Source organism: Symphalangus syndactylus, chromosome 19 (assembly GCF_028878055.3).
Source record: "Symphalangus syndactylus isolate Jambi chromosome 19, NHGRI_mSymSyn1-v2.1_pri, whole genome shotgun sequence".
NCBI lineage: Eukaryota > Metazoa > Chordata > Mammalia > Primates > Hylobatidae > Symphalangus > Symphalangus syndactylus.
Window position 1 is genome coordinate 78,952,115 of NC_072434.2, and position 25,516 is coordinate 78,977,630.

A 25,516-nucleotide genomic window follows, 5' to 3' on the forward strand; every position below is an offset into this window, starting at 1 on the left:
TGGCCTCCCCAGGGAGCTTACAGTCTAGTTTATCTTTGTCTGTTTGGCTGCTAGAAGACAATATCATAGACTGGGTCACTTATAAACAACAGAAATTTATTTTCCACAGTTCTGGAAGATGGGAAATACTAGATCAGAGCAGTGACTCGTTTGGTGTCTGGTGAGGGCCCTCTTCTAGGTTGCAGAGGGCTGACTTTTCAGTGTATTCTCACATAGCAGAAGGGGCAAGGCAGCTCTCTGAGTTTTTTTTTTTATAAGGGCACTAATCCCATTTATGAGGGCTTGGCCCTCATGACCTGATTACCTCCCAAAGGCCCCACTTTCTAATACCATCACCTTGAGGGTTAAGATTTTGACATGTGAATGTGAGGGGACACAACATTCAGTCTGTAGAATAGTCCAAATAATGTTATGGAAAATTAATAATTTTATATTTATTTATTTATTTATTTATTTGAGATACAGGGAGACTTTGTCACCCAGACTGGAGGGCAGTGGAACAATCTCAGCTCACTGCAACCTCCACCTCCAGGGTTCAAGCAATTCTCCTGCCTCAGCCTCCCAAATAACTGGGATTACAGGCACCTGTCACTATGCCTGGTTAATTTTTGCATTTTTAGTAGAGACAGGGTTTCGCCATATTGGCCAGGCTAGTCTCGAACTCCTGACTTCAGGTGATCTGCCCACCTCAGCCTCCCAAAGTCCTGGGATTACAGGCATGAGCCACCGTGCCTGGCCAAATTAATGATTTTATAACAACAGCTGTGCAAAAGAAGCAAAGAACATGCTGAGAGCCTATGTTGAGATGCTTCACCCCAGTCTGTGCAGTAGGACTGACTTCTCTGATCAATGGTATTGTCAGAGGTGTTTGAACCACAGCAACTTTATCTTGAGTAGGGGCTGGGTAAAATGAGGCCGAGACCTACTGGGCTGCGTTCCCAGATGGTTAAGGCATTCTAAGTCACAGGGTGAGACAGGAGGTCAGCACAAGATACAGGTGATAAAGACCTTGCTGATAAAACAGGTTGCAGTAAATAAGCTGGCCAAAACCAAGAGGGCAACGAGAGTGACCTCTGGTCGTCCTCACTAATACACTCCCACCAGCGCCACGACAGTTTACAAATGCCATGGCAATGTCAGGAAGTTACCCTATATGGTCTAAAAAGGGGATCCATGAATAATCCACCCCTTGTTTAGCATATCATCAAGAAATAGCCGTAAAAATGGGCAACCAGCAACCCTCAGGGCTGCTCTGTCTACGGAGTAGCAATTCTTTATTCCTTCACTTTTCTAATAAACGTGCTTTCACTTTATGGACGTGCCCTGAATTCTTTCTTGTGCGAAACCCAAGAACCCTCTCTTGGGGTCTGGATCGGGGCCCCTTTCCTGTAATAGTATGTCAGCTGATATCTACAGAAAGAGGGAGTCAACTAGACTAGAATTGAGTAAAAAGCTTCCCCCACCCCCAGGGGAACTATGTGGAAACCCCAAAGCAGGTGGGAGTAGGGAAGAAGGTGAATGGGGAAGGCCAAACGAACAGAGTTGACAGAGGAGGCAGGACAGGTGGGCACCCCAGGCCAGGTAGGACAATTAGCCGTGAATATCAGACTCATTCTAGGTGGGAAGCGACTATAGGGTTCTTTGAGGGGAAGAGGGAATGGTGACTGCTTTGATTTGCATGTTCAAAAGTATAACCATTAGGTTGAAAGAGCAGGATCCCAAACGTGTAGCAGAAATCATTCACCAACTCCTTGATTCAACATTCCAGGGTTATTCCTTCTTTTCTTCTTAAAAAAAATTAGTAAAATACACATAACTTAAAATTTACCATCTTAACCATGTTTAAGGGAAGAGGTCAGTGGCATTAAGTACATTCATATTGTTGTGCAACCATCTTGCAAAATTGAAACTCTCTGCCTATTAAAAACTAACTCCTGATTCCTCACTTCCCCAGCCCCTGGTGACCACTTTCTCTCTCCTCTATGAATATGACTCCCCTAGGTACCTCATATTGGTAGAATCACATAGTATTTGCCCTTTTGTGGCTGGCTTATTTCACTTAATATAATGTCCTCAAGGTTCATCCATGTTGTAGCATGCATCCGAACTTCCTTTCTTCCTAAGGCTGAATGATATTTCATTGTATGTGTGCCATGTTTTGTGTATCCATTCATCCATCAGTGAACTCTTGAATTGCTTCCACCTTTTGACTATTATGAATAATGCTGCTATGGACATGGGTGTACAGATAGTCAAGGCCCTGCTTATAATTATTTTGTAAATGTACCCTCAAAGGCTTTTTCTTGAATCTTGATTCTGGGAATTACACTATACTAAACACTATGGGGGTTTAGAAACCTAAACATGACAGTCTCTCACACCCCAAAGAGACAGGAAAATGCCCCCCACCCCTCTCTCTGCAGCTTTCAGTGGAGTAAATAAATAAGTGGTGACTGATGTGATTAAAAAGACAGAACTAGTTAACAGGACTGGGTAAGATGCTTAGGTCAAGTCAATAAAAGATGAAGAACCACTGGAGGGTTTTTGTTTGCTTGCTTGCTTGGTAAATTGGTTGGTTAGTTGGTTGTCTGATTTGTTAAAAAATTAAATTAAGTTAAACATAGACAGAAGCACCTGAACTAAATTAGGCTACAGAAAAATCCCACCAGAGTCCATATGTAGGATGAATTGGAGAAGGGGGGGAAACTGGAGACAGAGGGCCTAGAAAGGAGTCTGTGGCAATAGCCAAGACAAGAAAAAATCAGGGTCTTAAATGACACCGTATCAGTGGCCATGGAAAGAAAGGACTCTTTCTTTGAGGTTAGTGCCCATTTGCAATTGGTTGACCCTGATTTCAGGAAGATCTGGTCTCTGAGCCCACAATGTGCCTCCACCTTCTGGACTGTCAGCCTCTGTCAGAAGTAGAACATTTCTTTCCCTAGGGGATCCTTCCATGAAGAAACATCTCCATCTGCTTCAGCTCCTGCTTCCTTGTGACTGAATGAAATCCACCCAGGAGAGCTCTGCATCACACACCAACGGTCTCAGGGCTGTTCCCAGCAGCAGCTTTGAAGGACAGCTTCTCCGAGCAGGAACTCCCACTGGGCAACTCAAGAAGCCTCTAGGCGACTCAGTCCCTTTAGCTATTTTTAGTGTGCCTTTTACATTCAGAAACAGGAAGCATTCTGTACAAACTCATTTTTTTTCTGCTTCCCTCAAGCAGAAAGTTTCAATCTTAAACCTTCATGCTAAATGACACAATGTTTGAGAATTTAGCTTACTTTCTTTCCTCATTGTTACCGCACTATTCATACCTCTAAGTATACAAAGAGCTCTGAATCTTACAGTTCCGGCTCAAGCAGCAGTCAAATTGCAATGAATGAGGTCTCTAACTGTATTAAGACCATGATGTCAAGCTGCGGTGGGGTGGGGAGGGTGTGCAAAACTATACAGTCATTGAGGGACACAAACTCTAACCTCCACCTCCATCCCAAACACACTACAAAAAGTAATGCCTTAAGCTTGAACATGAGCACTGTGTAAGAGGTCCTCACGTCCAGAGTTTGTCCTAAAAGATCTTTCTTTTCTTTTTTCTTTTCTTTTCTTTTCTTTTCTTTTCTTTTCTTTTCTTTTCTTTTCTTTTCTTTTCCTTTCCTTTCCTTTCCTTTCCTTTCCTTTCTTTCCTTCCTTCCTTCCTTCCTTCCTCCCTCCCTCCCTCCTTTCTTTCTTCTTTCTTTCTTTCTTTCTTTTCTTTTCTTTCTTCTTTCTTCCCTCTCTCTCTCTTTTCTTTTCCTTTTTTTTTTTGAGATGGAGTCACACCCTGTCACCCAGGCTGGAGTGCAGTGGCATGATCTCAGCTCACTGCAACTTCCGCCTCCTGGGTTCCAGCGATTCCTCTGCCTCAGCCTCCTGAGTAGCTGGGACTACAGGCACCCACTACCACACCTGGCTAATTTTCATATTTTTTAAATAGAAGCAGGGTTTCACCATATTGGCCGAGTTGGTCTTGAACTCCTGGCCTCAGGTGATCTGCCAGCCTAGGCCTCCCAAAATGCTGGGATTACAGGTGTGAGCCACCACACCCGGCCGTAAGATTTTATTTTTTAAAGAGCATTCTTTAGGAATAGGATATAACTAGCTTACATCTTATTTGCTTGGTACTATTAAGAATTCTAGAAGAAATTGAGCCATGTGACAGTAGAAACATTAACGTTTCATGTTTCATTTACTTTTTTTTTTTTTTTGAGACATGCTGGAGTGCAGTCGCATGATCGCAGCTCACTGCAGCCTCGATCTCCTGGGCTCAAGCCGTCCACCCACCTCAGCCTCTCTAGTAGCTGGGACTACAAGCATATGCCACCATACCCAGCTAATTTTTTTTTATTTTTTATAGACCTGAGGTTTCTCCATGTTGCCTAGGCTGGTCTCAAACTCCTGGACTCAAGCAATTGGCCAGCCTCGGCCTCCCAATCGTTTACTTTTTCTTACTTGCAGTACCCACTGCAAAAACTCAGACTACTAACAAACATCTATAATTGGCTAATCTCTGAAGTACTGGAAAAATATCCAAAAGAATAGGACATGAAGCTGACAACATGCTTAATGAGGAATATGACATAAACTTATCCCCCCTTGCCCAGTTTTTTACTTTGAAAATTGTCAAACATACGGAAAAGTTCAATGAATAGTACACCATTCAAGGGCACCATACTTCACCTAGATTCACTAGTTGTTTATAGTTTACCAATTTTCCTTCTCTTTCTCCGTCTTTCCTCCTATATATGTGATGTATGTGTGAGTATGTACAGACACACACACATTTATATTCATATATGCAGAACCATTTGAAAACAAATTGTAAGCATGATGACACTTCCCCTTGTCACACAAACAGCCTTGATGCTCACACAAAGCCTCTTGGTGGACTCTCTTCACATGGACGCACGTGACACACCTTAAGTGCTTTAATATGTACTCCTAGGATCAAAAACATTATCTTTTTTAATCCCAATGCCATTATCACACTCAAGAAACCTAACATTGATATTTTAAAGGATACTTTTTTTAAAAAAAAGGTAAAATTATGACTCGCACAGTTACTAAAAAAAAGTTAAAGATTTATTCAATTCACTAATAATGAGGAAACTGCAAGATGCTACAGCCAGTTCAAAAGATAATTCAAAGAAGACACACATTTATTGATAAGGATACTGAAAGGAATAAGCAAACTGAGGCAAAACTGGCTGCTTCTTGTCTGTGGGCAAGGATTGTTTTGCATTGTTATCCATGATCTACAACTTATTGAGTTGTAAAATAGCTCAAAGGCCATGAAAGGTGCAGAGCCCCTATAGGATCAAAATTAGATAACCCTGAAGGGTGGGTGGGTTCTAGACATTTTCCTATAAAGGGCTAGATTGTAAATGTTTTCCGTTTTGCAAGCCATGGTTTTTGTACAGATACTCAACTGCCATTGAACATGCAAGTAATCTTAGACAATATGTGAAGGGTGAATGTTGCTGTGTGCCAATAAACTTTATTTACAAACACAGGTGGCCAGCTGGATCTGGCTCACTGGCTGTAGTTTGCCAACCCTGCTCTAAACAATGCATAATTTTCCATTGAAGCATACATTTTACCCTACAGATACAACAATAAGTTGTTGTTATGGGCTGAATCGTGGCTCCCCAAAATTCCTTTGTTAAAGTCCTAACCCCTAGTACCGCTGAATGTAACTGTAGTTGGACATAGGGACATTAAAGGGTGATTAAGGTAAAATGAGGTCATGTTGGTGGGTCCTAACCCAATATGACTGATGTCCTTATAAGAAGAGAAAATTAGGACTGGGCACAGTGACTCATTCCTGTAACTTCAGCACTTTGGGAGGCTGAGGCAGAAGGATCACTTGAGCTCAGGAGTTCGAGAGCAGCCTGGGCAACATAGTGAGACCCCCTTATCTCACGAAAAAGAAGAAGAAGGAGGAGGAGGAGGGTGAGGATGATGATGATGGTGAGAAGGAGAAGGAGAAGAAGGAGAATAAGAAGAAGAAACAATGAAGAAAAAGAGAAGGCAACTAGGACACAGATTGGCACAGAGGGAAGACCATGTGGTAACACAGAGAGAAGACGACCATCTATAAGCCAAGGAGAGGGGCCTCAGAAGAAACCAACCCTGCCAACACATTGGTCTTGAACCTTCAGCATCCACAACTGTGAGGCAATATAATAGCCCTAGCAAACGAATACAGATGTCTTCCAGTTTTAAAAAGATAGCTACATAATCTTGGGTCAAGTGAACAGGATGCTATTTTTCCTTAAAATTGTTTTATTAAATGCAATATTTGCAAGATACATTTCAAAGGTGGAGGTAGGAGGAAGATTTTGATGTCAAACAAGTTTAGAAACTATAGCAAACTGTAGTTTCTTCTTAGAAATCCACTACATTCTCAGTATGTGTAACGCTCCTGAGATATCCTGCCATCAGGTCTGTTTAACCTTTGTGTAACCCTGACTTTCCCAAACTTTGAATGCCTTTTCAAAAAGAGATACAATTCTGATTAATAACACCATCATTCTTGGAACACACTTTGGAAACACTAGTATGAACAAAATATGAGGCAAATATTCTAAGGATATAAAGATGCCTGTGGACTGAGCCTTGAGAACTGTGGGATTCACAAGGCTGGAAGGGAATACACGCGTTCCAGGTAGGGGCAAAGGGAAGACTCCTGTGGCCCGTCATGTGGGGTCACGATGTGGAAAGCAAGGCAGAGAGGGGCCAGACTGCCCAGAGCCGAGTGCTCATGTTGCTGTGTGATAGGAAGGCTGGTCCTGAAGGAAGGATCAGTGCCCCCTTGTCAAAGAGAACCTGAGGCTTTCAGTATCCAGTTGTAGAAGAAGGAGTGGAATTCGGAACATCTGGCCCTTGGTGTCTTCCTTTGAGGGCCCTGGTGATCACTTCCAGCAGAACTTAAACGCCTGCAATGGGTTGCTTCTATGAAGTCTCTGTCAATGAGGTAAAAGCCCGGATGGTGCGCCCAATGTCAGCCCGAAGCCACCAGATGGCGCGCGGAACCCGCAATGCACGTGCGCCAGCCTCGCGTTGTCCCCGCACTGGCCGGAGGCCTTGGGAAATGTGTCTTTCCCCAGCCTTTTTATACTTTAGGAAGCTCATCTTTAGAGAAGCATGTGAAACACCCCCCTGCACAGCTGTGCTCCTCCTGCCCTTCCCCTCCTGAGGACACATCAGCAGCCTTTCCCTGGTTTGAAGAGTTTCCAAGCCGAGGAGTCTCTTGCACGTTTGTTCTGCTGGAACTCGAAGCAGGAAGCACTGAGCTTCCATTTTGTAACCCACGATCCCGGTGAAGTGCAATCGTTAGGGGAAAAACATCTCAAGGATTGTGTGTTAGGGCAACCTCATTTCTGGCGTGAAAACGAGCCCCACAAACACTCTGTTACTCTGGTGTTCTGACTGCAAACACAGGGGGGGATGTAAGATTTTTACCTAATCCCAAACCTCGGCCCTGAAGAGTTAATGATGTTACTCATGCCACTGGGGCACGAAAGAAAGACTTGCATGTTCGGGTGGTTATGGCTTGCCCAGAGCGGTGGAATGAGCCATAAGGCTGAAGGCCAAGGGACTCAGGCCACCCATGCAGTGAAATAATCCCCCAGAAATGCGGTGCCGGGAGTGGAAATGAAAGTAAAGAGAACAGTCATTCCAGGGCATTGGCTAAACCTGACTAAACCTGACTGATCATCAAGCCTAAAGTTCGCTCGACTCCCAAAACTGCAAATCTCAGATTCGGGATGTACTGCCTAGATACCAGGAAATGACAGAAATCAAGCAGTTGGAACACTGTTCTTGTCCAACTCTGGGTCTTAAGCTCTGTTCTCATTTTCAGTTCCAAAAGCAATGAATAATTAATAAGGTAGTTTTTGAATGGAAAGCACATTTCAATGGATGGGTGATGCTTTCCGAAGGGCCTCTGACAGTTACTGTTTATTTCCTTCTTTCTTTCTCTTTTTGAAATAAAACCGTGGAAGTTAAGACTGAAGCAATATTCAAATATACAACAGCCTGCATGTTTGACCTATCAGAAACTTGCACCAATAATGAAAAGCAGGATCTAATATCTACCTTGGCACCTGCTGTATGCCTCACACTCTGTTCCATGTTTTTATGGAAGTAATGTATCATTTAATCCTCACAGTCATGGCTTGGTAGTTGGCACTGGCCCAGGTTTTTAGATGAGGATCCTAGGCTTCTATGAGGTTAAGCAGCTCACCCAAAGTCACACAACTAGTAAACCTGAGAACTAGGAATTGGAACTAGGTGTATCTGATTTCAAAGCCTCAGTTCCTCTTCCTTTGCCCATGCATTTCACAGACTCATGGGACCTCATGGAGTTAGAAGGGATCTGGGAGGGCATTTAGATGAATGCTCTAAATAATGCATGAATCTCTTTTCCAGCATTCTCTGTAAGTTGAAAGCTAAACAAGTGTGAATGTGCCTGAAATCAAAAGCTGAAGCTGAAAAAGAAGTCAGAGAAAGACTTCAGAATTCAGATAGAGGGCCTAAAATACATGTAATAGATTTTGTTCCTATTTTCTCTAAAAGTGGGACAGATGTATATATATAAGTCTGTGAGAAGGCCAACAATGCACCTAAGGAATGAGTCCAGACTGTTGTTCTCTTAGCCCAGCTCAAACAGGAATAGTTGAAGAAAAATGACTAGGAAAAGAAGGCACGTGATGGTATGGATGGGATGTCTGTGATATCCTGAAGATATGTGCACTGTAATTCAAAGAGATTCAGAGAAATGCTACTGTTTCAGCATATACATCCTCAGATTCTGGAACGATAAGGTAAAAAGCTCCGCTCTCCCCCAATACTAGGGAAAGGTAACTAAGTGAGAACAGGTGACCAGCCTCGGGCCACATAGCAAGGAGGTGGCAGAGCTAGAAATAGAACCAAGTGCTGAGTGTCTTGGTTGTGCCGTGGTGCTGCTCACCCTTGCTACCTCACACATCTTCCGTCATGACTGGCTCTGTGTGAATTTGGAAACTCAAGACCAGGTTTCAGTTTTCATTACATACTGGAAACTTGGCCTTGGATCACAAGAAGTTCACTATGGGGGCCGGGCATGGTGACTCACGCCTGTAATCACAGCACTTTGGGAGACCAAGGTGGGCGGATCATGAGGTCAAGAGATGGAGACCATCCTGGCCGCCTCTACTAAAAATACAAAAATTAGCTGGGCAAGGTGGCACGCGCCTGTAGTCCCAGCTACTTGGGAGACTGAGGCAAGAGAATCGCTTGAACCCGGGAGGCAGAGGTTGCAGTGAGCTGAGATCACGCCACTGTACTCCAGGCTGGTGACAGAGCCAAACAAAACAAAACCAAACAAAAAAGAAGTTCACTACGGTTTGTGAACCTTTCAAGCAAATGGAGCCAGGTTTCTGTCATGTGTCGACCGCCACCAATGCCAGGAGAGATGGATGGGTTTGAGTGGGAATCAGGCACAATTCCATCAACGTGATATTGACATGTCCCGGAGTGCATGCTGGCCTGGAAGGACACCTGGACACGGGGGGCCTCTACAAATCCCAGCTGCCGTGGCGTCTCTCAGAGCCAGTCAGGGAATAACTTGGGGAGGGAGAGAGAGAAAAGGAGGGAATGATTTAGGAGGTGTGCATATTCATTTGCAAATGAAGTTATGGAAGTTGCTAGTGAGATTTTTATTGGTAATTAAGTGATAATGCCTGTGTAAAGCTGCTAGAATTGGAATTCCTGTAAAATATTGAAGGGACTGAGGCCCTTTTGAGAAATGTCTTATTGTTTAGCATTTTCAGAAACAATTTAGGTTTCTGTAGTATCTTACATCCTGTAACTAGTAACTCCTCAAAGCATTCTTGCAAGGCAGGTCACTGGGCTAACCTATTTGTGCACCTCCAAAGATTGTTCATTTACATGTAGAGGGTGTGTTAGATGACACCTCTCTCTCTCTCTGACACACACACACACACACACACACACACACACACCAGGATAGAGGATCAAATGTCCTTCACATGGCATGGCCAGGTAGAGAGTGTTTTGTTTTGTTTTAAATCATTAAGATCCTGTATATGATTAGCTTGAGATAATCCAGTTTAATTAGTGGAATTAGAGGAATTAGGAAGGATCCAGGTATGGTGACTATTGAAAGACCTTGAAAGAATTTATGTTTGGGGCCGGGCGCGGTGGCTCATGCCTGTAATCCCAGCACTTTGGGAGGCCAAGGCACGTGGATCTCTTGAAGTCAGGAATTCAAGACCAGCCTGGGCAACATGGTGAAACCCCATCTCTACAAAAAATAAAAATAAAAAAAAAAATTAGCCAGGTGTCGTGGTACACGCCTATAATCCCAGCTAGCCAGGAGGCTGAGGCAGTAGACTCACTTGAACCCAGGAAGCATAGGTTGCAGTGAGTCAAGATTGCACCACTACACTCCAGCCTGGATGACAGAATGAGACTCCATCTCAAAAAAAAAAAAAGAAAGAAAGAAAAAAAGAATTAGCATTTGAACTGCTATGACTGCTATGTAAAAAAGTAATCACTTTCTTCCCTTGCTGGCTGGCAGTGGTGGCCCCAACATCCACAAGGCTGGGAGAAAGTAACAAAGGAGAAAATCAAGAACCTGGCCCCAGTGCAAACTGGACAATAAGCCCTTGATTAATTAATAACTGCCTCTTCTCTAAATATTATTTGATATTGAGAGAGAGACAGAGAGAGACTCACTTACCTACAAATGTGCCTTGTCTGTAGTGAGAGGTCAGCCAGGACAGGTAGGTCAGAGGGTGAAGTCCAAACTAAGGAATTCCAATGTATTAATTTATTCAAGAGGATACTTTATTGTTGTTAACATATAAAAAGAAAATATGTTAAATTAATACATGTCTAATCAAAAGTCTAACAGAGTAGTGTGCTAACATACCAACCATGCTGGAACTCAGCTCTTATTAGTTACCTGTTCATGTGGGAGGTGGGAACATGGGAACATGCCTGATATAATGTCAGGGTGTGGGCATGCCTCCAAAAGTTAGAGGCTCTGGGTTCCAGGAAGTGGGTAATGCAGCCCTGGGCACTGGGGGAGGAGATTGAAAAAATGAGCTATTAGGGTCAGAAAGGAAAAGGGAGAGAAAATTTGGGAATAGGAAAGGTGTTTCATTTTAAGCACCTGGTGCTTAATCCAGGATTTTGTAACACATCCTCACTTTTTCTGGAGGTTCCTAGTTATATCCCCTAAAAGTACCATAAGTTTCCTAAGCCCAGATGATGTAATAATCCATGTTCTCATGGACTTCCCTCTGCCACTGGCTGGTTGTTCTGTTGTTTTCTGGAGAATGAAGTGACTGTGGAGATCTTGAAGGTGATGGACACTTAACCAAGGCCTGTTAATGAAAATATGAAGCGTATTTTGGAGATGACTATTTGCTAGGAGTTTCCAGAGATGAACTGAATTGTCACGTTATCTGTACTATTATTAGTCACAGACTTTATCCATTTTTTCCTTCCCTTGTTTAGCTAATTCTAGTACTTCCTGAGGGATGTTAGTTTTAAATTTACTACTGATGGCCAAGACTAAGTTTCAGGCCAAAAATCTTAGTTCTTGCAAGACTATAAAGCCAAGTCATCTTTTGGAATTATCCAAAGACGTATAACAGAGGACAGGAGAAAACAAATGTCAACCACGCATTTAAACACACAAATGCACATTTATAATGGCCACCACACATTAAAATTTACTAGATGAGTGACACTCCACTGTGCCCATTTAATAACGGGATGAATGAACAACTGAATAAACCAATTGCTGTATTTTGATTGCTAGCTCCTCTTTTTTCCTCACTCCTTGTTCCCATTGTCCTTTTAGCTTCTTTATGCTCTGTTTTAGCAAGCTCATCAAAGATGTAAATATCTGCTTTTTGTCAAAACATCTCGAATTTATATTATTTTCTGTGACCTTTCTCCTATGCCTATAAGATATCTTTACCTATCTGATATGGGTTGGCTGTGTCCCCATGCAAATCTCATCTTGAATTGTAGCTCCCATAATTCCCATGTGTCGTGGGAAGGACCCAGTGGGAGGTAATTGAATCATGGGGGTAGGTCTTTCCGTGCTAGTCTTGTGATAGTGAATAAGTCTCATGAGATCTGATGGTTTTATAAATGGGAGTTCCCCTACACAAGCTCTCTCTTGCCTGCTGCCATGTAAGATGTGACTGCTCCTCCTTTGCCTTCTGCCATGATTGTGAGGCCTCATCAGCTAGGTGGAACTGTGAGTCCATTAACCCTTTTTCCTTTATAAATTACCCAGTCTCGGATGTGTCTTTATTAGCAGCATGAGAACAGACTCGTACACTGTGAACCCCGAAAATTTGAGATAGGTCTCAGTTAATTTGGAAAGTTTATTTAGCCAAGGATAAGGACATGCCCGTGACACGGCCTCAGGAAGTCCTGATGACATGTGCCCAAGGTGATCAGGGCACAGCTTGGTTTTATACATTTAGGGAGACATGAGACATCAATCAATATATGTAAGAAGTACGTTGGTTCAGTCTGGAAAGGTGGGGCACTTGAAGCAAAGGCAGGAAGACTCAAAGTGGGAGGGAGCTGCCAGGTCACAGACAGGTGATCCATTCTTTTGAGTTTCTGATTAGCCTTTCCAAAGGAGGGAAATCAGATAGGCATCTATCTCAGTGAGCAGAGGAGTGACTGTGAATAGAATGGGAGGCAGGTTCGTCCTAAGCAGTTCTGGGCTTGAGTTTTCCTTAGTGATTTTGGGGGTCCAAGATGTCTTCCTTTCACCACACTATCCCAGCCATAACATGAAAGAGAACAGAGCAGAGAGAGAGAGAGAGAGCTAGTGTGAGCTCTGGCTAACCACTTACTGGCTCAGCCACCTGGGTAATTTGCTGCATCTTTTGGCCTCAGTTCTTTTTTCAGTTAGATTTCATTCTCTGGAACCACATGATGGGTTGCATTGTGTTTCCCAAGAAGAAATGCTGAAGTCCTAACCTCAGTACCTGTCAACATGAGCTTATTTGGACATAGGGTCTTTGCAGATGTAGCCAAGCTAGGATGAGGTATGCTAGAGTAGAGAGGGCCCTTAATTCCATATGACTGGTGCACTTACTAAAGGAGGAGAGATGCCGAGACACAGACACAGGAGGGGGCAGGCCATGGGAAGACAGAGACTGAAGTACTGCAGCTACAAGTCAAGGAGCACCTAGGGTTATTGGCATCACCAGAAGCTAAAAGAGGCAAGGAAGGACTCTCCCCTGCAGGTTTCAGAGGGAGTGGGTCCTGCCGACACCTCGATCTCAGATTTCTAGCCTCCAGAACTGTGAGACAATAAACTTGTGTTGTTTCAAGCCACCCAGTTTGCAGTGCTTTGTTCCTGGCACTCCTAAGAAATGAAGACAGTGCTATGGGGGAGCAGTTGAAGACCCTGGGCTTTGAAATCAGATCTGGATTTGAATCAAGGTTCAATCACATACCAGTTGATGATGATTTGGGAACATTTCTCACTGAGTCTCATTTCTTTCTTGAAACCTAAGTGGCCCATAAAAGGGAAATGATGAAACTAATCTTGTTAGAAGGACTATTGCATAATGAAATGAGACAAGGTGTGTATATTAGTTAGGAATGTTTTTATTGAAAGGAGAAACTCAACATGACTCAGTAAAAATGGATCTTTGGTGTAAGAATTGTGGGATGTCTCAATCCAACTTGGCCCTAGATTCTAACATTGGCAGCTCTTCATTTTTCTTTCCTGCCCGCCCCCCCGAATATCTGAACACAAGCTTCTTCTTCTATTCCTCTCTCTCTCTCCCTTCCATTAGACCAGGTGCCTCTACTTTTCCATTCTTCCAAACTTTGCCTCCTACAGCTTTAGCCACCTGGAATAAACTAATTTGAACCTCCCTCTTCAATATATACTGCTTGGGTGATGGGTGCACCAAAATCTCACAGATCACCACTAAAGAACTTACTCATGGCCGGGAGTGCTGGGACAGGCAGATCACAAGGTCAGGAGATTAAGACCATCCTAGCCAACATGGTGAAACCCCGTTTCTACTAAAATACAAAAAACTAGCCAGGCATGGTGGTGCGCACCTGTAGTCCCAGCTACTCAGGAGGCTGAGGTAGGGGGGAATTGCTTGAACCCGGGAGGCGGAGGTTGCAGTGAGCTGAGATCGCGCAACTGTGCTCCAGCTTGGCGATAGAGTGAGACTCTGTCTCAAAAAACAAACAAACAACAAAAAACCCATCTGTTCCCCAAAAACCTATGGAAATAAAAAAATTCCTTTAAAATAATAATTTGAACCTCCCTCAGCTTGCAAATCCAGCAGTCCAATGGGAGTGGGAGAGACGTAATTGCCCACTTGAGGTCAGATGTCCCACCCTCACCCCAACCAGCTATGCCCAGAGAAGAGGATTGTATATTCCCAAACGCATTGTGAAAATTACCGGAGACAATATATAAAAATTACTTTGGAGAACTGTGACAAGCGTAAAGTGTCGTTATTTTCTATTTGTTTCGTATTATTATTTTTTGATAGAGTCTTGCTGTTTCACCCAGGCTGGAGTGCAATGGTGCCATCTCAGCTCACTGCAACCTCCGCCTCCCAGGTTCAAGTGATTCTCCCACCTCAGCCTCCCAAGTAGCTGGGATTACAGGCTATTTTCTATTTTAATTCATCGCACCCTAATGGGGACTTTCTGTCTTTCTGCCTCCTCTACTTCCTCAACCCTGCCCTGATGCCCTTCTTTCCACTCCACCCAAATCCTTCCCAGGCTTCAAGTCCTTACTCAAATCTTTCCAATCCACAGCCACAGAAGTCTTTTCTATTTGCAAATTCTTATTACCCTTAGAGTTGATTTCTCTCACAGTTAAGTCCTTAATTGTCTTCTAATTGGTCCCTGGCCTAGATCCTAAGTCACAAGAGGGCAGGAAGCATGTCTTCTTGTGCTCTTAGAGCCCTGTGCTGCTTCACATATTTCCAGGCACTAGGCGGTGCCCATCTGCAGTGCTGGTCCTGTCCCACCCCCTCCCAACCCCATCCCCAGGGTTCCTTGGAAGTTGCTGTCTGCAGGCTTCCTCCCCACTGACCTGGAACTCCAGAGAGGCCCCAAGATAAACAAACAAAAGCCCTCAAATCTGCAAAATCTGCAAAAGATTTAGATTAGGGGTGTCCAATCTTTTGGCTTTCCTGGGCCACTCTGGAAGAAGAACTGTCTTGGGCCACATATAAAATATACTAACGACAGCTGATGAGCTAAAAAAAAAAAAATTGCAAAAAACTCATCATGTTTTAAGAAAGTTTCTGAATTTGTGTTGGGCCGCGGGTTGAACAAACTTGATTTAGACAGTGTTACTGCTACTTAAGGTCTGCAGGGCTGTTTCCCTCACATTGCGCATGATGTAACCAGTTCACCTAATTGCAACCGATTTCAACTTCATGCTATTGGATTTGTTTCCCTAAGGTGCCAGACTCCAGAAAGGTCCTACTCTTCCCTAAATCAGCTGGGGAGGTGCATGCAGCCTATTTTCTATCTGCTTTCTGGTTTAGTCTTGCTCAGGAGCCTGGGCAGGCCAGGTGGGTGCTCCCCTGGGCTCATCTTGACATTGGGCTACAGTGGGAGATATGATGGAGAAGCATTATTACTAGGAAGCAAATTAGAACCTTTATCATAAGGAGGCAAAGTCTTGCCTGGGAAGAAAAGAGCACATGCCAAGTCAAGGTAAAGAGACCAGGACAAAGAAAAAAAAAAAAGCTAAACATAAATTGCAAGATGTTCAGGCATGGTGAAACTAAAATAGCTCTGTCTAGATTGTTCCATCAAAAAAATTCAAAATACTATACGTTCATTGAAGCTGAACTTTTGTTCTCTCCCTCCCACCCTTCTTCATTCCTTTCCTTCTTCCTTCCCTCTCTTCCTCTTTCTTTCTGCCCTTGTTTGCCACTTGCCTAAGCAAGAACACAGTCACATATTCCAGCTTTCGGCTTATGGAGAGTGCTGGAAAACTGAATCACTCATTGTTTAGAAGATTCATCTCAATGACCTCCCAATCCCTCCCAACTCAGAGGTTCTGTGGGTCTGTAGAATGCCCTGGTGAAAGAGAAAGAACACAGGCTTTGAAGTCAGACCAGGTATGTCCCACTTCAGACCAGGTATGTCTGACTTCAAAGCTTGTGTTCTTTCCTTTCACCAAGGCATTCCATAGACATACAGAACCTCCGAGTTGGGAGGGATTGGGAAGTCATCGAGATGAAGCTTTTTTTTTTTTTTTTTGAGACAGAGTCTCGCTCTGTCACCAGGCTGGAGTGCAGTGGCGCAATCTCGGCTCACTGCAACCTCCTCCTCCCGGGTTCAAGCAATTCTCCTGCCTCAGCCTCCCGAGTACTGGGACTACAGGCATGCGCCACCACGCCCAGCTAATTTTTGTATTTTTAGTAGAGACAGGGTTTCACCATATTGGCCAGGATGGTCTCTATCTCTTGACCTTGTGATCCGCCTGCTTCAGCCTCCCAAAGTGCTGGGATTACAGGCATGCACCACTGCGCCTGGCCGAGATGAAGCTTCTTAATAATGAGTGAATCCTAGTTCTCACATTTACTAGCCGTGTGACTTTGGGCAAAGTACTTACCCTCTCTGAGCCTAGGTTCCTCATCTGAAAGCCTGGCCAGTGCCAACTACCAAGTTGTTGACATGAGGATTAAATGAGAAACTACTTATAACACATGGAGCTAGAATGGAGATGGAAGACTAGGTCCAAAAATCTGCTGCTGGGAAAGCAGAGGAGAGAAGATCAGGCTAAAGAGTGGGAGGTTTATGGGTGGGTGAACAGAGGATTTGGCATTGTTGCTTAGAAAAGCTACTTGGGGCCAGGCGCGGTGGCTCACGCCTGTAATCCCAGCACTTTGGGAGGCCAAGGCGGGCAGATCACCTGAGGTCAGGAGTTCGAGACCAGCCTGACCAACATGATGAAACCCTGTCTCTACTAAAAATACAAAATTAGCCGGGCATGGAGGCACATGCCTATAATCCCAGCTACTTAGGAGGCTGAGGCAGGAGAATTGCTTGAACCCGGCGGGGGGGAGGTTGCTGTGAGCCGAGATCGTGCCATTGCACTCCAGCTTGGGCAACAAGAGTGAAACTTTGTCTCAAAAAAACACAAACAAACCAACAAAAAAAGCTACTTGGGCCAGCTTATTTCCCAGAGCCTGGCCTTGCCCTGTTCTCCCTGCCTTCTTGTGCAGCTGGATTCTTGTGAATAACCCGGGTCTGCACCCGGGACTTCCACCGCGTGTGCTGTACCTCTGAGGCTGCACACTCTCCCACCCAGTGATTTCCCGTGGGTTTTCTGCCCCTAACTATCCTGGATCTACCCCAGCCCTATTTAGACCATCTACCTGCTGGCCTTTTTTATTCACTTATTCATTCATTTCACAAAATACTTTTCTGTCCATCTGCCCCACAAGCCTTTCAGCTTCTTGCCAGCTCCCCAACAGCCCCACCCTCAGGCTTATCCCTCCCTCCCTGGAGGCTGGCTGCATCAGAGGTTACCTTCACCCGCTGCCAGGAGCAAATGCTGACACTCAGTCGATATTTGTTGACTAAATAAACACATAGAAAAAGACTTTTTAAAAAATTACCACCCCTTCTAGATCCCCAGCCCCCTTTCAGGCTGATGCAATCCAAATTTCTCTGCACCATGATGAGTTCAGTGCTGGCAGCTTGGTGATGGCGCATAAGTAACTAGGTTTCCCAGCTTTCAGGCAGCCATTCCCAGCACCTCTGTGAGTTTCTGATTTTCAAGTATCCCTGGGGCTTACAAATGCTAATAGTGGCTCTCTTCATATTACTGTAATAATACTTAGCACTCATGTCCTGACATAAAATCAGTTCAAGTGCACCCACACCCCCTGGTGAGGTAGGACCCTTATAGCATGCTGCTGTAAATGAGCAGCTGAGGGTGCTGGGGTGCAGCTAGGGCCACACTCGGCTTTGATCTGAAATACGAATTTCTTTTTTTAATTGCTTTTTTTTCTTGATACACTCATACAAAGTGTAATGATGAAATCTGGGTAATTGGAATATCCGTCACCTCAAACATTTATCATTTCTTTGTGTTGAGAACATTCCAAATCTTCTCCCTTCTAGCTATTTCGAAATATACAATAAATAATTGTTTAGTCACTCTATGGTGGTATTTTTACTTTATTTATTTACTTTTAATTTTATTTATTTATTTATTTATTTAGAGACGGAGTCTCACTCTGTCGCCCAGGCTGGAGTGCAGTGGCGCCATCTCAGCTTACTGAAACCTCCGCCCCCTGGGTTCAAGTGATTCTCCTACCTCAGCTTCCCGAGTAGCAGGGACTATAGGCACGCACCACCACGCCTGGCTAATTTTTGTATTCTTAGCAGAGACGGGGTTCCTCCATCTTGACCAGGCTGGTCTTGAACTCCTGACCTCATGATCCACCCGCCTCAGCCTCCCAAAGTGTTGGGATTACAGGCGTGAGCCACCGCACCTGGCCTCTCTTTACGGTGCTATTGAACACTAGATCTTATTCCTTCTATCTAACAGAATGTTTGTACCAATTAACCAACTCTTCTTTTTTCATTTTATTTATTTATTTATTTATTTATTATAATGGAGCCTCACTGTGTCACCCAGGCTGGAGTGCAGTGGTGCGATCTCTGCTCACTGCAACTTCCGCTTCTCAGGTTCAAGCAATTCTCCTGCCTCAGCCTCCCAAGTAGCTGGGACTACAAGTGCACACCACCATGCCTGTCTAATTTTTGTATTTTTTGTAGAGACGGGGTTTCACCATGTTGGTCAGGCTGGTCTCAAACTCCTGACCTCAAGTGATCCACACGCCTTGGCCTCCCAAAGTGCTGGGAGACGCGAGCCACCACGCCCAGCCTTTTTTCATTTTAAAATATACAATTGGCTAGACACGGTGGCACATGCCTGTAATCCCAGTACTTTGGGAGGCCGAGGTGGGTGGGTCACCTGAGATCAGGAGTTCAAGACTAGCCTGGCCAACATGATGAAACTCCATCTCTACTAAGAATACAAAAAATTAGCTGGGCGTGGTGGCAGATGCCTGTAATCCCAGCTACTCAAGATGCTGAGGCAGGAGAATTGCTTGAATCCGGGAAGCGGAGGTTTCAGTGTGCTGAGATCGCGCCAGTGCACTCCAGCCTGGGCAACAAGAGTGAAAGGAAAAAATGTACAATTAAATTATTATTGACTATAGTCACCCTGTTCATGCTATCAAATAGTAACTTGTAGGTATTATTCTTTCTACTTTTTTGTACCCATTAGCCCTCCTCACCTCCCTCCAGGCCCCAACCAACACTTCTTGTTTTTGTTTGTTTGAGACTGAGTCTGGCTCTATTGCCTAAGCTGGAGTGCAGTGGTGCCATCTCAGCTCACTGCGACCTCCGCCTCCCGGGTTCAAGTGATTCTCTTGCCTCAGCCTCCCGAGAAGCTGCGATTACAGGTGCCCACCACCACGCCTGGTTAATTTTTGTATTTTTAGTAGAGATGGTGTTTCACCATGTTGGCCAGGCTGGTCTCGAACTCCTGACCTCAAGGGATCCGCCTGCCTCGGCCTCCCAAAGTGCTGGGATTCCAGGCATGAGCCACCGTGCCCAGCCCAACCAACCCTTCTTAATACCACCCTCCCCACTATGCTTCCCAGCCTCAGATAATCACCATTCTACTCTCTACCTCCAAGAGATCAAAATTTTTTGCTCCCATATGTGAGTGAGAACATGCATTATTTGTCTTTCTGAGCCTGGTTTATTTTACTTAATGTCCTCCAGTTCCATCCATGTTACTGCAAATAACAGTATTTCATTCCTTTTTATGTCTAAACAATATTCCACGGTGTATGTATACTACATTTCCTTTATCCATCCTTTGAGGGACACTTAAGTTGATTCTATATTTTGGTTATTGTGCATAGTACTTCAATAAGCATGGAAATGCAGATATCTCTTCGATATATTGATTTCCCTTCTTTTAAATATATTCCCAGCAACACGATGGCTGGATCATATGGTAGTTCTATTTTTAGGTTTTTGAGGAACCTCCAAACTGTTCTCCATTGTGACTGTACTAATTTACATTCCCACCAACAGCGTATGAGGGTTCCCCTTTCTCCTTATCTTTGCCAGCATTTGTTAGTTTTCTCTTTTTGATAATAGCCATTCTCACTGAAGCTAAGATGGTGCCTTGTGAAAGACCAATTTCAAATTACTATATTCTCAGATAGATCTTCATCTGACTCCACAGCAGCCCCCTGCCCTGCAGGTATTTGCTGTCTCCTCAATATTCAAATGGACAGTCCCTCCCTCAGACCCCACCCAACGGGAGGCCTGGGCGGACTGTCCGGAGGGCGGTGCCTCCCCTTCCTTCCCAGGGCCAAAAACCAAACAAAAGCCTGGTAGACATGTGATAGAATAATCATAAATACATACAATTAGCCATGTAAATTGTGAAACATTAAGTTTCAGTTCCACAGACTGTGAAAATAGCAAAGTTTCCAACAAGGTCGAAAAAGTTCATAAGCACTGGGAGAGATGAACAGAATACCCCAGTGTCCCAGCGAAGAATAAGCACTGGGAGAGATGAACGGAATACCCCAGTGTCCCAGGTGAGGAGAAACCCTGGGCAGGGATGTATCTGACTCATCTGGAGCGGCCCAGAGCCCCTGCAAAGCCAGCCACCCCAACACCTCGCATCGCCTGGAAGAAAATGAGAAACTTCACGTGCCCCAAAGCACCCCCTCAGAGTGCTCCCCTCCCTACCAAGTGGTTAAAGACAAAAAAAAAATCACTAAAATGTACATGTATCATTAAATGCACATAAAATGCACCTATATAAGAAGGGGAGGCTGGGTGCAGTGGCTCACATCTGTTATCTCAGCACTTTGGGAGGCCGAGGCAGGCGGATCACCTGAGGTCAGGAGTTTGAGACCAGCCTGGCCAACATGGTGAAGCTCCGTCTCTACTAAAAATACAAAAAAACTTAGCTGGGCGTGGTGGTGCATGCCTGTTATCCCAGCTACTTGGGAGGCTGAGGCAGGAGAATGGCATGAACCCGGGAGGCAGAGCTTGCAGTGAGCCAAGATCGGGCCACTGTACTCCAGCCTGGATGACAGAGTGAGACTCCATCTCAAAAAAAAAAAAAAAGAAATGCAACTAGTCCTTCTTTCAGCTGCACAAATGGTTCCTTGTTCTCAAACTGGAATACATGTTTAAAGAGGCAGATCCTGAAAGGGATGGGGGCAGAAGAGAGACGATGGGGATCTAAAAGTACTCCCAGCCATGGGCAAACTTAGCACATTTCCTGGAGCTTTAGAGTTACTTGTTGCTTAGCTTCTCCATTTTTTTAAAAAACAACATTTTTATATGAAAACAAATTGGTCTAGTATGGAATAAAACGCAAACTTTCCATGAACTTTTAAAATCTAACATCAGTTTTCAAAGAAATCTCTCACCTCTGGCCAGAGAGGTGTATTTATGCCTTCTGGTCTCAGGGTTCCTAGGTGGAAGTTGGAAGATCACTGAATTTGTTTTCATCTCGGAAGACGCAGAGTCTCACCTTGCTGCAATGAGGTTCCCTAGTTGCTGGGGGGTGGGTCGGGGGATACAGATCAGGGTCAAGCTGAGGATGGCCCAGTGGCAACCCAGAGCTCCCCACTGAGAAGGTGGGCCTCCTCCATGTGGCCTGTGGGTCTTAGCTCTTGGGCTACGGGGAGCAGACCCATGAAAGGCTGGGAGGTGAGCTCCTAGGTAGAGGTGGAGGAGGGATGGAGACAGGAGAGAGGGAGGGTAGCAATGGAGGGGACAGTATAGACAGGGAGCCCTCAGTGACCTCAACAAGAAATCTGTGAAAAGTTCTGCTCAAAGCCAACCCAGGCATGCTTCAGAATCACAGAGTGTAGGCACTGAAGGGAACTAGAAATATTCTAGTGCAAACCCCTCATTTTACAGTTGGGAAAACTGAGGTTCAAAGCATTCGGCTGACTTGCAGGAGGTCACAAACCTGATTAGTGCCAGAGTTTTATTTTTAATATTAACAAGATTAGCAGGTTCTTTTGTTGTTGTTGTTGTTGTTGTTTGAGACAGAGTCTTGCTCTGTCGCCCAGGCTTGAGTGCAGTGGCACCATCTCGGCTCACTGCAACCTCCGCCTCCTGAGTTCAAGTGATTCCCCTGCCTCGGCCTCCAGAGTAGCTGGGACTACAGGAGTACGCCACCACACCCAGCTAATTTTTGCATTTTTGGTAGAGACAGGGTTTCACCATGTTGGCAAGACTGGTCTCGAACTCCTGACCTCAGGTGATCCACCTGCCTTGGCCTCCCAAAGTGCTGGGATTACAGGCGTGAGCCACCGGAACCCGGCCAAGATTATCAGGATTCTAAAATCAACTTGCAGTGTACACCAGTCTGACAGTTGAGTCAGAAAACATTATCCTGCTGAAATAAAACATATATGAAAAGATAACTGCAAAAAGGAGCAAAATTAGTTTAAAAGCAAAATTATTAAAACCACAGTAAGAAAAAAGAAGGTTGCTAATCAGATCAGCATTTTCACCGAACGAGCACCGGAGTTTGTTGTCCCCAGATTAGTTTGTAGGGTTCAAAGCTATTGGATGTAGCGTGAGCTCTAAATGTTTTTTCACCAAGCAGGATTTAGGACTCCTGGCATTGTCTCTGAAAACATTTTCATGCCATTTTATGTAAAAACAAAACAAAAATACCTCATGCCACTTGACTTTGCAGTGCCTGACTTATTTGCCTAGAAGCTAGAAACTTCACCTCATTACAAAGATGCGAGTCAGAGCTACAAAATGAAAAACCAGTGTGAGGAACAAGGGATTCTGGAGAGGCAGCTTTAGCAGTTGGGCAGGGCCTCTTGCAGGAGGTCACCCTGAGGATTTTCCATGGTGTTTTTATGGTGAGGAGGACTGGGAATTGTTGCTCCATAAATGCATATGCTGTGCTCTAACAAAAAGCAGCTTTGCAGTGGTTCTAAGGCTGCCTCTGTTTCTGTCAAAAATCCTCAAATGGCAAAAACTAGGTGCTCAGTTTGACTGAACCATGAGAAAAATAAAAGTTACCATTCGGAAACTGCCTGCTAATTATTCTGGGGACATTCTTCCTGTCAATCTTTTATTAATTATCCAGGGGAAGTGATTCTGTAAAGCAACACACAGTGAAATGATTCATCTGACATAACTTCCTTCATTTTGTGTCCAATTGAAACAGTTCCAGAAGCCTCAACTAGCAATAAAGTTGGGAGAAAACTAAACTGAATGCCCTCCAAAAACACAGCCATGTTCTGAGCTGCATTCCACAGCAGAAGCATGGGCTTAGGCAAAAACAATAGGTAAGGACGATGTACCTTCCATTTCCCCAGGTGTTCATAATGAATAATGGATTCAATGAATAAATTCCAATAAATGACTGAATACATTTTCATAACTAATGACTCAAGTGATGAGTAAGAACACTGCAGAGTCTCAAGTATATATTTAAAACACTATAAATTCTAAAAGTTTAAATTACACGTTTAAAAATATATAGAAAACTTTAAAAATAAAATTTACTATAATGTTATCACACAATTATACAATTATTATCAATTCATGTTATCTTACTATAATCTATACTTACACTTATGTTATCTTACTATTTCTTTTTCTTTTTCTTTTTTTTTTTTTTGAGCTGCTGTCTTGCTCTGTCACCTAGGCTAGAGTTCAGTGGTGCAATCTCTGCTCACTGCAACCTCTGCCTCCTGGGTTCCAGCGACTGTCCTGCCTCAGCTTCCCGAGTAGCTGGGATTACAAGTGCCCACCACTACGACCAACTAATTTTTGTATTTTTAGTAGAGCCGAGGTTTCAACATGTTGGCCAGGCTGGTCTCAAACTCCTGACCGTAAGTGATCTGCTGGCCCCGGCCTCCCAAAGTGCTAGGATTACAGGCACGAGCCACCGCGCCCAGCTGTTTTTTATCTTTAAAAAATTGTTTATTTTTATAAAAAAGTTATATATGTAAAGTATACAATGTGGTGTTTTTGTTTCTGTTTTTGAGACCGAGTCTTGCTCTGTCTCCCAGGCTGGAGTGCAGTGGCGAGATCTTGGCTCACTGCAACCTCTGCCTCCCGGGTTCAAGGGATTCTCCAGCCTCAGCCTCCTGAGTAGCTGGGATTACAAGTGTGCACCACCACGCCCAGCTAATTTTTGTATTTTTAGTAGAGATGGGGTTTTACCATGTTTGGTCAGGCTGGTCTCGAACTCCTGATGTGATCCACCCACCTCGGCCTCCCAAAGTGCTGGGATTACAGGCGTGAGCCACTGCACCTGGCCACAATGTGATGTTTTAATACACATGTACATTGAGGACTGTTTACTACAGCCAGCTTAATACTTTTCTCCTTCTCTGTCTCACTTTCTTTCCTTAAATGTACATATACACTTACATGCATTTACATGCACCTATATGCACCTATACACTTCTCTTTTTCTGATTTACGTCAGATGAATGACTGTGAAGCAGAGATCAAGGGCAGCAAAAGTATTCCTTTAAATGCACAGACTGAATTCAAGGAAAAGACGTGCTTAGGAAGCTGTGCCTACACACGACAAAACTGAAAATATACTACCCCTTAACCACAGACCGTTGCTGAGTGCACTGAGTTTCAGGAGCCTTTAAAAAAGATTTCATCAGTCATTCAAAGGCATGGATTTTAAATGCAATTACTGTGTATAATTAGCCATTTCATCTTCAGTGTCAGTGAAGTTGGAATTTAATCTCTGATTGCACAAAATAGAATACTAAGTAGCTTACTCAATAGAAAGGCTGGTTTCGTTGTTTGTTGGTGGCCGGATAATGTGGCCAAATCCCTTACAGCCGCCGTAGGACAAAGGTTGAAGAGAAACGAATGGAGTCAAGGCACTGGCTCTTATTAGATTTGTAGGTGTCTTTAAAGACACAATTCACAAGTCATCTCCGCCCTGGAAAGTTGTGTCATCCCCTTGCCCATGCAGATGGAGCTGATTACCCCCACCTCACATATATCATTTAACACATGCTGCACCACAACAATCCAATCGTCTCCACGTCTACTTTCCTTACAAGATCATGAGTTCCTTGAGGGCAGGGACCATTATACTTTGTGTTTTTCCACAGAGCATAGTGCCTGGCCCACCACAGCATTCAACAGATAAATGAATGAGTCAATGAATGAGCCACCAATTAAAATCAACCAGAGGCCAGATTTACAAAAATAAGCAGTTTATAAATAGTTGTTTTCTACGTCCCTAAAGAAAAAAATGGACTATCTGGGCTGGGTGCGGTGGCTCACGATTGTAATCCCAGCACTTTGGGAGGCCGAGGAAGGCAGATCATGAGGTCAGGAGATCGAGACCATCCTGGCCAAC

The 25,516-nt window shown here is 44.2% G+C and overlaps 1 protein-coding gene across 3 annotated transcripts in view; it reads right to left on the reverse strand.

Moving 5' to 3' along the window:
* LOC129458388 (uncharacterized) overlaps nucleotides 1-25,516 on the reverse strand; it is a 49,915-nt gene that overhangs the window by 10,764 nt on the left and 13,635 nt on the right. The window contains exons 3-4 of one of the 3 annotated variants that reach the window (XM_063613460.1): nucleotides 10,784-10,850; nucleotides 4,894-4,977 (exon numbers count right to left, since the gene is read on the reverse strand). The exons of 1 other annotated variant lie outside the window; for it this stretch is intronic. In XM_063613460.1, the coding sequence (XP_063469530.1) occupies nucleotides 4,965-4,977; nucleotides 10,784-10,850 (80 nt within the window). In that variant the 3' untranslated portion in view covers nucleotides 4,894-4,964. Of the gene's footprint in view, nucleotides 1-4,893; nucleotides 4,978-10,783; nucleotides 10,851-11,300; nucleotides 11,433-25,516 lie in introns of those variants that run through there. One more of the 3 variants, XM_055234157.2, reaches the window with a different exon arrangement.